Source organism: Cherax quadricarinatus, chromosome 19 (assembly GCF_038502225.1).
Source record: "Cherax quadricarinatus isolate ZL_2023a chromosome 19, ASM3850222v1, whole genome shotgun sequence".
NCBI classification, from domain to species: Eukaryota; Metazoa; Arthropoda; class Malacostraca; order Decapoda; family Parastacidae; genus Cherax; species Cherax quadricarinatus.
Window position 1 is genome coordinate 23,182,726 of NC_091310.1, and position 13,529 is coordinate 23,196,254.

At 42.8% G+C, this 13,529-nt stretch overlaps 1 protein-coding gene across 1 annotated transcript in view; it reads left to right on the top strand.

The window, feature by feature from the left end:
• Window positions 1-11,300, top strand: part of LOC128688250 (netrin receptor UNC5B) — an 812,793-nt gene extending 801,493 nt beyond the window's left edge. Inside the window, exon 11 of the mRNA XM_070086825.1 lies at window positions 11,098-11,300. Within this exon, the coding sequence (XP_069942926.1) occupies window positions 11,098-11,300 (203 nt within the window). The remainder of the gene's footprint in view (window positions 1-11,097) is intronic.
• The last annotated feature ends 2,229 nt before the right edge of the window (window positions 11,301-13,529 follow it).

Here is a 13,529-nt window from a genome sequence, read left to right on the forward strand (position 1 = left end):
TTGTACTTGACCGCCCAGTAATGCTTGACCACCCAGTTGTACTTGACCGCCCAGTAGTACTTGACCAAGTTTCTCGACCCACCTCTACTTACCATCACCCACTCTTCCCCAACTCACTGTCTAAACCTCTCCATCCATTGCATTCACTCCTCATTATGGAATGCATTCTGTGGGATGGATTATGAAAGGTAAACCGCTTTTGCTCCTCCTGTGTAACTATAATGTAGAAAGAGCTTAGATCTAGGCGAAATACCGGAGTCCTTAAAGAGTGCAGACATAGCTCCTTTGCATAAGGGAGGTAATAGCGCACTAGCTAATAATTACAGGCCAGTAGCCCTAACTTCTCGTATAAAATTATTCGAAAGAGTGATGAGACGACAGATTACAAATTTCATGGACCAGCACAACCAGCATAACCCGAACCAGCATGGTTTTAGAGCAGGACGATCATGTCTGTCACAGCTGCTGAACCATTATGACAGAATTACGGAGGCATTAGATAGAAGAAAACCAAAACGCAGATGTGATTTACACAGATTTTGCAAAGGCGTTTGACAAATGCTATCATGGAGTGATAACGCACAAAATGAAGGCCATGGGCATTACGGGGAAGGTAGGCAGATGGATTTTCGGGTTTCTAACACAGAACACAAAAAGTAGTAGTGAACAGGGCAAGATCCAGCATCAGCGAGGTTAAAAGCTTAGTGGTCCAAGGCAGTGTCCTGGCACCTCTGCTGTTTCTCATCCACATAGCAGACATAGATAAAAACACCCGGTACACTTTTGTATCATCATTTGCGGATGACTCTGAAGCACAAAAGCCACTACGGTAGATGTCACTGTAAAAGTACAGGAAAAGATAAGCAGGGATTTCCAGTGGGCAGTGGAAAACATGACATTCAATGGTGATAAGTTCCAGCTGCTTAGGTATAGAAAGAAGAACTCAAAAGGAACACTGCAAAACTCAAGAGGTTTACCAAATAGAACGAAAGGAACACGTAAAAGACCTAGGAATAATTATGTCAGCAGACCTTTCTTTTAAAGATCATAAGACAAAGATCACGACAGCCAGGAAGATGACGGGGTGGGTATTGAGAACTTTCAAAACAAGGGAAATAATCTCGATGGTGACTCTTCAAATCGCTAGTGCTCCCTCACTTAGAATATTGCTCAGTGCTGACGGCCCCGTTCAAAGCAGGAGAAATATCGGAGCTGGAACAAATACAAAGATCGTTTACGGCTCACATTGAGCCAGTAAAGCACCTAAACTACTGGGAACGCCAAGTCTTGAACATGCACTCATTGAAGCGGAGGAGAGATGCATGATACTACATGTAGTGTATACCTGGAAAGTACTCGAGGGCCTGGTCCCAAATCTGGACACTGCTATAACAACGTACTGCAGTGAGAGATATGGGAGGAAGTGTAAAATAAACCCAGTGAGGAGCAGGGGTGCGGTGGGGACAATAAGGGAACACTGTATCAACATCCGAGGTCCCAGACTATTCAACATCTTACCAGAAGATATCAAAAACACGGCGGGAACAAATGTAGAAGCCTTCAAGATAAAACTGGACAAGTATCTTCACCAGGTGCCAGATCAACCAGGCTGTGATGGATATGTGGAGCAGCGGGCCTCCAGCAGCAACAGCCTGGTTGACCAGGCAAGCACCAGACGAGCCTGGCCCATGGCCTGGCTCAGAGAGTAGAGAAACTCTTGAAACTCTTCAGAGGTATGTCAAAGGTAAAGGTAGAACAGAGTAGCAGCACACTGCTGCTGTATCCACTTTACCTGTTAAAACTGTGCTACTTCCCTCTCTTCCTCCCTTCCTCCTCCTTTCCCTCATTCCCTCACTCCTCTCCTCCCTCCCTCACCTCCACATCTATAAAACAGGAGATGCCAAGCCAATGATTTTAAGTTTCTTGTTCTTTGTAGACTGTTATGCAGGCTCATTTAAATTCGGTCAAGCGCTAATTGTACTGGGAATGACTGAAATGCATTTAATGGGAATGACTGAAGTGCATCTTACTGAGAATGACTGGAGTACCTTAATCTGCACTCCTTGGAACGTAGGCGAGAAAGAGACAACATAATTTACACATGGAAAATTCTAGAGATTACTTTCAAAATCTACTCTAGAGGGATTAGTTCCAAATCTGCAATACGGGAGCAAGAGGCTTATCAGACGATGCAAAATACCACAGTGAAGAGCACTGGTGCAATGAGTACACCAGGAGACAATAAGCATAAAAGAACCAAGCCTTTTAAACATCTTTTATACACAATGGCCCTGGCTGTCTTTCAAGAGAGAACTTGATAAGTTCAAGTTCACCGCTGATCAGCCAGGCTTTGGTGTTGACGTTGGACTGAATAAAGACACCGGTAGCAGAGGATCTTTTATATACAACGTTTCGCCCTAGCCTTGAGCTGGGGTGAAACGGCCCGAGTGATCATGCAATTAATAAGGAAAAATAGTCTGAGATCAGGCCTCGGGGTCTGCAACTTCTGGAATTGGCTACAAATAACTTTCATGCTCACCATCCCCCCCATAATCAACCCCCTCCCGCCTATACCCTTTCCCTTAATAAACCCCCACCCTTTCCCTCACCAATATCATCTCTGCCCATTCCCTTTCCTTTCCTCCAGTCCAGCCTTTCCCTCCATCATTGCATTACCTGTCACACCTCCACCATACTCGTAGTCCCCTTTCCCTCGGGTTCTTTTAGACCTGCCTCTTTAGGATAAATTAAAATTCTACTCATCATCTCATTACACGCGGCATCCTGATGGTCGAGATTGGTTCAACCTGGCGCGGGATTCCCCACTTTCTTTCCTCAACCCTTCGATGATGGATACTGTCACGTTTTGTCAAGCTTTTATATATTAATTACTGATGAGGCTGCTAAGGTCCGAGGCTTGTTAGTAAGCAGACATTTCACTTCTCTTCAGCTTTTGATTGTTTTTCTGAATTTGTTTTTATGACGGCCTCTTTTTTTTTACATATTAATGTCAATTTTTATTTTGCCCTTATTAACTTCTTAGTTTGTATCTCCATGTGTCTTTTGAGGAGAGACATTAACAGAAAATTCTAAAGAATTTGTGAAGTAATTGGCAGCATGCCCAAGTACCCAGTTTTTGGACCAGTTTCTGGGACAAGTGAAAATTTGTGTATGCAATAATTTCGCCAGAATCATTCTGAACCTAACGAAAAAAAATATATTTAACTATGTTTGTTTAGTTTTAAATTACTGTAAACAAATCTAAAAAACTTTTAAAAAAGTTGTGTTTTTAAAGAAATGGAAGACACCACTAATACAAGTATTCGAGAAGATGGCAAAAGACAGACTCGTAACATTAGTATCACGTACCAGAAAACAGCTTAGTGATTTTGTTGCTTAGTACGAGTTTTCTCTCTAAGCGAGTTATTGGTGGAGTGCACGAAAGTTATCTCACTAGAAGAATTTATAATTTACACCAATAAAATTGGCATCGAGCATTGTCTTTAAAATCTATGAAATTCAACCTGAAATATCCTGCTGTTTGGCGATTTTGAGTCACCACAAATAGAAGAATATAGCAAAGATTGTAATTACAAAGATTCCCTGGAGCCAATTTGGAGGAACAGTCTCGCCTGACAGAATTATTAAACCTCTGCGATCAATTCTTCCTTAGCCAACTGATTGATGAGCTAACCAGATTGGTAAGCACCCTTGACCTCATAATTACCAGCAATGTGGACTTGGTCCAGGACATAATAGTCAAAGACTGCAATATTAGACCACAACATAATCAAGGGCCAAACCTGTGTACACTATGGCCTTGGACAGAAACTCAGTCATGAGGGAAAATATTTTTAACGGGGACTAATTTTATTTGCTTCAATACAGAAAGTATCTAGAACAGGATTCAAAATGTATTTACATCAGGTTTTGGAACAAAAAAAAGTGAAAGATCTAAGAATATTAATGTAAGGTAACCTAACATTTAGTGAACACTAAGGAAATACAGCCAAGGAAAGAAAATAGTTTTGATTATGAGAATTTGCAAAAGAAGAGATGCCACGGTACTGGTGGTCAAAGATTCTTCGACCTTCTACCAGCAGATAAAATGCAGAAGCTCAGTTTTTAAATATGAAATCAGTTTTTTATATTAATATAAAAATGGGAGAAATGGAAGTTAATCAGGTTTGATCCAAAGAATAGGATACACAGTTCTTTAGATCAAGAGCCTTTAACAGTAACAAAGCACTTCCCTTGAAGGGAAAGGAAATTAGAAAAGTTCCTGGAGGGAGTCCCCTTCAAGTCCCTTGCCGTGTCTAAGGGCTCTTGATCCAAGGAACTGTTTTTGTGGAGGTGTGCAGTCGGGTTTCTTAAGTGACGGATGTAGAATAATACTTTTTGGTGGCTGTTTCTGGGTTAATTGGAAGAGTAATAAGTCTTTACACACGTCCTGTCTCGACCAAACCTGGAAGTCGACTGGCTGCTTGGGGTAAGCCAAGGCGCCATTCAAAAATACAAACTAACGGCTATCCAGTGGTTGCACTCGACATAATACCCAACGAATTTATATTATTGACATTGGACCTCCTCACTCTTTTCTTAAATTAAGTCTAAAAATACCCCATTCTTTTGGCCTTATTAGTGGGGATATTTTCCCTTTTTTGAATCCACCTATTAGACAGCTTCCGTTGATGGTGCTGTGAAGGTTGATGGTGCTGTGGTGCTTGATGGTGCTGTGGTTGACGGTGCTGTGGTCGTTTATGGCGCTGCGATGGTCGATGCTGTGGTGGTTGATGCTGTGCTGGTTGACGGTGCTGTGATGGTTGATGGTGCTGTGATGGGTGATGGTACCATGGTGGTTGATGGTGCTGGGATGGTTGATTTTACTGTGGTGGTTGATGGTGCTGTGATGGTTGATGGTACCATGGTAGCTGATGGTGCTGGGATGGTTGATTTTACTGGGGTGGTTGATGGTGCTGAGATGGTTGGATGGTTGATAGTGCTGGGATGGTTGATTTTACTGGGGTGGTTGATGGTGCTGAGATGGTTGGATGGTTGATAGTGCTGTGGTGGTTGATGGTGCTGGGATGGTTGATGGTACTATGGTGGTTGATGGTGCTGTCCTGGTTGATGGTGCTGTAGTGATGGTGCTGTGGTCGTTGGTGTTGTGGTGGTTGATGGGGCATTGATGGTTGATGGGGATGTGGTGGTTGATGGTGGTGTGGTAATTGATGGTACTGTGGTGGTTGGTGCTGTGGTGATCACTCTACGTGGTAAAAATTGCATCATCTTAGGACGTCAGGTAACCATTCCCTCCAGGAAGGTGCCTTGATGTCAATGATGGGCTCTTTATGGAAGATACTGAAGTTAGACTTCCCTTCTTGGATCGAAGCTGAATGCCTCCCTGGTGCTGTATAACTCCTACGGATTTAATGTTTCACCATGATTAAAATTAAAATCCGGCGAGACACCTGGTTTTCCTCCATATCTGATTGATTTCCCTTTTGCTTTTCGCTTCTTTTTCCTACTTCTCTCTCCTGCTTCTCCCTCCCGCTTCTGTCTACTGCTTTCCACCCCCTCCTCCTCTTTTTGAGAGAGTACTAGCCTGTTGCATCTTTTTGCAGTGCTCTGCTGTCACCAGCTGAGTTGGTATTTTAAGGTCCTGGATCTCGTTTTACATTAACAATAATAATAATTAATAATAATCTTTATGCGGAAAATTAGCTATAATTTTCCTATAATTAGTAATGTGTACGTGAAGTGTTAATATAATGTAAATATGAAGTATTAATGGTAATCACTACCAAACTACTTGTGAGGAAGCGAGTGAGTGATTCCAATTGAGTGGGGGAGGAGGGGGTTGTGTGGATGGCAAGAGGCAGTGTTGGTGACACGGGTGTAGAAGGTTGACTGCTGCTCTCGGCTCTCTGTTTGACCCAAGGAGAGAGTTAAAAAAAAAGAAGGGGAAACTGAATCGAGTAAGGCCCGGGTAGCCGTCTTGAGAGGGAGTGTTGGCTCTCTCAAGGAATTGGGAAATCGGCTGAATCTTCCAGTGAAATCAGTCAAGGTGTAATAGCTATCGTCAGAAATTGGTGAAGTTGACATCACACGTAATGTACGCCTCCCAGAGTATTAATTCTCACCACAGGTATGTTAATTTGTATTGGCCAATATAAATTACGTGCCGAAAGGGAGGCGTTAGGATATGACTAAATCTTAATTTGGTGAGTTGTATGGAAATCTCCTTTGTACTTTTTAATGTAGTTTGTTTATATAAAATTACCTAATTACCAAGTAATTGATATTGTCGAATATACAGTCCACTCATGTGTCAGTGTTACTGGCATAATTTTTTAAAAATAATTTTAAGAACTAAATGTTCTAATAATACTTCAAGGTCCAGCCTTGAGAGACGTGATGACCTGAGGTGGGCACGAAGGTGGGATATTATTGTGACCTGGTGACCTTAGTCCCACTTGACTCTGAGCTGCATCAATATTAAGTATGAACTGTTTGTGTCAAAGTTACTTCACAATTATGGGGGTGAAATAATTCGGGACATTGCCTGTAAAATTTCCCCGCATAATTTCTCGCACTTTATCTCTACAAGTGTATGTACAAGGTATAACTATATCAATGAAATGCTACTATATAGAAAGCCCATTGTTAAGCAGAGCATTTCGGGCAAATTAAGTTATAATAAAGTTGGTAGAATTACCGACAATATGTAAAGTAAAAGGACACAAGTGCAACTAATGTGACATTTTATTGTGGCAACGTTTCGCTCTTCAGGAGCTTTATCAAGCCATTACGGTAATGGCTTGATAAAGCTCCTGAAGAGCGAAACGTTGCCACAATAAAATGTCACATTAGTTGCACTTGTGTCCTTTTACTTTACACAAATTAAGTTAATTTTGTCCCCAGGATGCGACCTACACCAGTCTACTAGCACCCAGGTATCTGTTTTACTGATAGGTGAACATTGGCAGCAGGTGTCGTAAGGAAACACGTCCTAATGTTTCCATCCGTTCCCGGGATAGATCCCCGGACCTCTGTGTGTGAGTTGAGTGCGCTAATAATCAAGCTACGGGACATATACCTTACATTAACTCCTATAACCCAAATTAACACATCCCACATTCCAGAGGATAGTGAACATTAGATATTTAAATTTTTAGTTTAAATTTTACCTACGACAAGGAACATTTTAGTCAATGTATATATACTTAAAGAACTACTTTAAGGAAACATTATGCCAGGGACAAGTTCTTGCAGATGCAGTCGGCTAATAAACCACCGAGATAAGTGAGGTCAGTCTGTCTTTCTCCTGGTGTGTTGTGTGTATAAAATATCTCAAGCCTCGCCCAGACAAATACAATTTAGATCTAGCCGTTTCTCTAGAAGAGTCAAGACACAGGTAGACTAATCATCTTCGATTGGTTGAATTTTAAATATATATAAGTTCCGCTTATGTCAATACAGGATACATTTTGCTTCCACTTGGAGTAATTGCGAGTCTTAATGTTCTAATTTCCGGTTCATGCCCAGGTGAGACTTGCAGAGTAAACTTACTCTTACTTCTGCGGCTTTTCACAATGTGCAACGAGGACCAACACACTTCTATCTCCTGCCTGTTATATGTAACTGAGTGTTGGGCGAAAAATAGGAATAATGACAGGACACTTCGTGTTTTCCTCTCGGAAGATTAACTGTATAGATCGAGATCTCGTCTGTAATGTTGTATTTACACCGTGTAGTGCTCTTCTGTTTTTCGTAATTCTTTCCTGCTTGTCCTTTTAATCTTTCCTTGTCTACCAGTCCTCCGGTAACCTTATCCTTCTCTCGTATCTTCCCATCCTCCTCCCATATCTACCCATTCTCCTCCCCACAAACAGCTGCGTTTTTTGCTGTTGGCGTGAGTGTTTTATGATGCCGATGCTGCTCCTGTGTATCAGAGCGAGGAAGAGGGGAAGGAAATGAGGGGGATAAATGGGTACAAATAGATGGACGTGCAGAGTGGATTGTAGCAGTAAGCGATGAAGAGGGGTCAACAATGCCTGGCACAGCTTTCTTTTCCCGCCTTGTTTTTTCTTTTTATTCTGACAATTTGCTTAAGAGACAATAGCGTGGGAAGGATGGAAGAAGTCTGTAGATGAGAGGGAGGAGAGCTAAAGGAGAGAGGGAACAGTAGGACGTAGTGGGAGGGAAGACTCTTCCCCCCTCCTTTTTAAAACAAAATTGGGTGTACATGGTCATTGTGCTGCTACTCGATATGACAAATTACATGAGACCAAAGCTAGGTATGCTTCATGCCAGTCCTTCCCAAAGGATATGTTATATATACAGGCTAAGCTGGGTGGCTACATTAGGACACTGAAGATATCTTCCAGTATTCCATTAAAAGTTCGTCAGCTACGGGAGCTTCAAAGGTTTCGTTCCAGCAGAGCTTGAGTTATTAATCTGGAATTACCATCTCTCAAATAGCCTATCCCTTACAAAGGAGAAATGGAATTTTTATGAGGGGGTATCTCCATTACAGAAAGAGGCAAAAAAAAAAAATTATATAGGAGAGGAGGGAAGGGCAAAGGGAGATAAGTTTAGACTACATTAATCACATCTAAGAATATGAAAATACATTATTACATTACAATGCATATTCCTTGTTGCACTAGCTTCACGACAGCCATCATGAAATGCTCTACTTCACTTGTATTAAGATAAATTGGGCAGATCTAGGCTGCATTGCATTAATTTATCAGAGGCCAGGTCGCTAGGCTAGTTTGGTAATGAGGTTAGGCAAGGTTTATCAGGAAACAAAAAGTGTTTCCTGACCTGGGTCACATGCTGACCCGCCGCTGAAGCTTTTGGCCATATGACTGAGGCCTTTGCTGGCTTGCCGGTCCACCCCTTCAACAATTATGGTTATGATTAGTGTTGCATATTATACCCATGGGTACCATTATGTATTTGAGAAAGTCAGGCTACCATGTTTCACATTATATTGCGAACTTCATTAATAGCTAAAATAAAAATGTTTGACTATATTACCTGATGCCACATAAAATCGTGATGAACGGTTTTTAAAAGCAGACAGGTTGAAGATTGAGACAGTTATGCAACATATGGGAATCTTTATTTAGGAAACATTTCGCCACAGTGGCTTCATCAGTCCAGTACAAAGCAGAAAGGTGTAAGGAGAAGAGGAGTTTGAGGTAATCATTCCCTCAGCCTGGAGTCGGTGTTCAGTCCATCAATCTTGTAGAATATACAGCATAGGGCCGTAGACGTGGTTTATATACTGTAGTCGGGTGAGGCGAAGCAGGAGGCGGGGGGGGGGGTCATAGTGGTACCATCCACTAGTCGAAGTAGGTCTTCGTCCAGAGGTTGGACAAGTTTTGAAGAATATTTTGTATCAAGATCCCATGATGATGCAGTGTCTGACAGTTGTGATGAATGGTTTTTAAAAACCGACAAGTTGAAGATCGAGACACTTGTGCAACATATGGGAATCTTTTAGGAAACAGCCATATGCTGTACATTCTAAAAGATTGATGGACCAAACACATCGACTCCAGGCTGAGGGACTGATTACCTCAAACTACTACTCTCCTTACACCTTTCTGCTTTGTATTGGGCTGATGAAGCCACTGTGTGGCGAAACGTTTCCTAAATAAAAATTCCCATATGTTGCATAAGTGTCTCAATCTTCTATAAGAAAATCTTTGTCTATTGTAAATATTAGTATTAATGTATATGACAGGTTAATAGTGAAATTTGTTTACCCAGAATTGGGCAAGTGTTCTGGAGCACTAGTTAAATAGTCGGACACTGGTTCTGCTGCCAGCTTACCTCCTGCTTAGGTCGCCTGACCGACCTCATGTAGTGTTACCTGCTACTGGTGCAGAGGTAGTAGGTTCAGACCCTCAGCCACAAATGCACCTCCCTTGCACCCTAGGTTACAAAGAGACCCCTTAGTGCTTTGAAAATGCGTGAATTTATTCTTAGTCTCTTCCATGAGACGATTCTGAATCTCTCTTAAAAGATCAATAGTCTGGGTTATCCCTTTGAAAACCTAAGTTTTCCTCTTAAATAGATTATCAATTAAATCTTGTCTGTATATAATTCTCAATTCTATTATCTGTATATAGATATAAATATTGTACATGACTGCTTTACTTCTAACGAAAGAAGTGAAACAGCCGTGATTTTAAAACTCGTATATTTATATACTTTATTTAATTTCAAAGGTATTGAAATTAAAGATTTTATTCTTGATTCTTATCCCCCCCCCCAATTTTTTTTTCTGTAATGCAAATAAATCTTTGCTAATGAAGGGTTACCGTGGAACAGATTATTTAATAAGCTGCTGGTTAAGCAATCCAAGGTGAACCTGAACCTCAAGGCAACCATTATAACCACTTAATCTTTTTGGTAAAGAGGGGAAACTGCATACCATGTTAATTCAGAGAATTACATACAATGCACAATAGTCAGCATGAACACATCTTCATATAATTGCATACATGACTCAAGAAATCGTAATGACACGATTGCAAATAAACCATACCCCCGGCCGGGATTGAACCCGCGGTCATAGTCTCAAAACTCCAGCCCGTCGCGTTAGCCACTAGACCAGCTAGCCACAATAAGATTCATCCAACTAGGTATATTTCTACACCATAGGAAAGTTAGCACAGGCACCTCTGTGACCACAAATGCAAGTTTTTACAGACGAATCTCCAGCTAGCGTGGCCGTGACGAACTCTAGCTCAAGTCCCTTCACTGCCGTCAACATGACTCAAGAAATCGTAATGACACGATTGCATTTGTGGTCACAGAGGTGCCTGTGCTAACTTTCCTATGGTGTAGAAATATACCTAGTTGGATGAATCTTATTGTGGCTAGCTGGTCTAGTGGCTAACGCGACGGGCTGGAGTTTTGAGACTATGACCGCGGGTTCAATCCCGGCCGGGGGTATGGTTTAATTGCATACATATTGCACATAATTATATGTATACATGTCTTTACACTCACAATACTTACAGCTCTTCATAAATCAAACTTTCTTGCTTCATTGCGTTTTGTCTTGTGTTGCAGCTACGGCGGCGGCGGTACAGCAGGACATCACGTTGATCGTGGTGCTGGCGGTGCTGGTGCCGCTAGTGCTGCTGCTCCTCGTTGTCGTCTTCCGCAAGTTCAACCGCAAGGACCGCCATGACGGACCCTTGTACGAGATTGCTGCCTCAGGTGTGTTACTCATCCTTTATGATAGTCACTGTTTGGTGAAGCTCGATCTATGAAAGTGTATGTGAGAGTTGCCATTTTGTTCTAGGCACATGTCGACTAGACACTAGGCCTGGTGTGTGTGTGTGTGTGTGTGTGTGTGTGTGTGTGTGTGTGTGTGTGTACTCACCTAATTGTGGTTGCAGGGGTCGAGACTCAGCTCCTGGCCCCGCCTCTTCACTGATCGCTACTGGATCCTCTCTCTCTCTGCTTCCTGAGCTTTGTCATACCTCTTCTTAAAACTATGTATGGTTCCTGCCTCCACTACTTCACTTGCTAGGCTATTCCACTTGCTGACAACTCTATGACTGAAGAAATACTTCCTAACGTCCCTGTGACTCGTCTGAGTCTTCAGCTTCCAGTTGACCCCTTGTCCCTGTGTCCCCTCTCTGGAACATCCTATCTCTGTCCACCTTGTCTATTCCCCGCAGTATCTTGTATGTCGTTATGTCTCCCCTGACCCTTCTGTCCTCCAGTGTCGTCAGTCCGATTTCCCTTAACCTTTCCTCGTACGACATTCCCTTGAGCTCTGGGACTAGCCTTGTTGCAAACCTTTGTACTTTCTCTAACTTCTTGACGTGCTTGACCAGGTGTGGGTTCCAGACTGGTGCTGCATACTCCAGTATGGGCCTAACATACACAGTGTACAGTGTCTTGAACGATTCCTTATTAAGGTATCGGAACGCTATTCTCAGGTTTGCCAGGCGCCCGTATGCTGCAGCGGTTATTTGGTTGATGTGTGCCTCCGGTGATGTGCTCGGTGTTATGGTCACCCCAAGGTCTTTCTCCCTGAGTGAGGTCTGTAGTCTTTGTCCACCTAGCCTATACTCTGTCTGCGGTCTTCTTTGCCCCTCCCCAATCTTCATGACTTTGCATTTGGCTGGATTGAATTCGAGAAGCCAGTTACTGGACCACATGTCCAGCCTCTCCAGGTCTCTTTGCAGTCCTGCCTCATCCTCGTCCGATTTAATTCTTCTCATCAACTTCACGTCATCTGCGAACAGGGACACTTCAGAGTCTATTCCTTCCATCATGTCGTTCACATATATCAAAAATAGCACTGGTCCTAGAACTGACCCCTGTGGGACCCCGCTCGTAACAGGCGCCCACTGTGATACCTCTTCACGTACCATGACTCGTTGCTGCCTCCCTGTCAGGTATTCCCTTATCCATTGCAGTGCCCTTCCAGCCTTCTCTCTGCAAATGCTTCTCAGATCTCATGTTGAGCTCCTCGCCATACTTCCTGGTCGTTTCTGTGAGCCTCACCTCCTTTCCTCAGCCTGATTACCTGGTCCTGACTGTCTTCTCCTTATGTCACTGTAGGGTAGTTTCCTGGGTCAGACTTGACTTTCGATGCTGTCATTTTCATACTGCTACAGCTCTCTTGTCTCTGCATACTGTTTTGACTCGTCGATTAATTCCTTTATTTTTCTGAGTCCTTTGCCTTCTGTACTTTTTTCTATCTCTTCTAGGAGCACTTTACTTTTTGCCTCCCTACACCTCTTCTCTCTTCGGCAAGCCAAGGGTTCGTTCTGTCCTTCCCATTATTTCTGTTACCCTTGGGAACTAACCTTCCTCTGCCTCCTTGCATTTTGTTTTTACAAAGTATATCATTTCGTTTACTTTATTTTCCTACCAACTCCTGTTCCCACTGAACCTCCTGCAGGAAGGTCCTATTCCTGTGTAGTTCCCCTTTATAGTTTAGCTTTACCTTTCTGATTCTGTTACCCCTCTCCACTTTAGCACCACGATGGCCTAAAGCTCATAAACACGGGCCTCCTCCTCCTAGCTCCAAGGGGCCTTTCATATGTGATGCTCAATGTCCTAGTTACTCTGGGTGAACACAAGGTTCAGTCTTGCTGGTTCATCCTCCCCATCTCTCTGGTAGTGTCCTCAACACGTTGGCGCATGCAATTTGCCAGCACCACATCCATCATCTTGGGTCTCCATGTTTCGGGACCCCATGTGGCTCCAGGTTTTCCCAATCAATCTCTCTGTGATTGAAGTCGTGCATGACCAGTAACTGTGCTCTACTCGAGTGAGTCTCTTCTGCCACCTCAGCTGGTGTCCATCATTGCTCTGTTGCATCAATGATATTCCTCCTTTGGCCTCCTGCAGTTCTGTGGTGGATTATACATCACTGCAATGACTACCTTTGTGTTTCCTCTGACTGAACTGTACCTACTATGTAATCCCTTCCACCTCCATTCCTTCCATTTCTTGATAACCCCACCGGTTTCTAATTA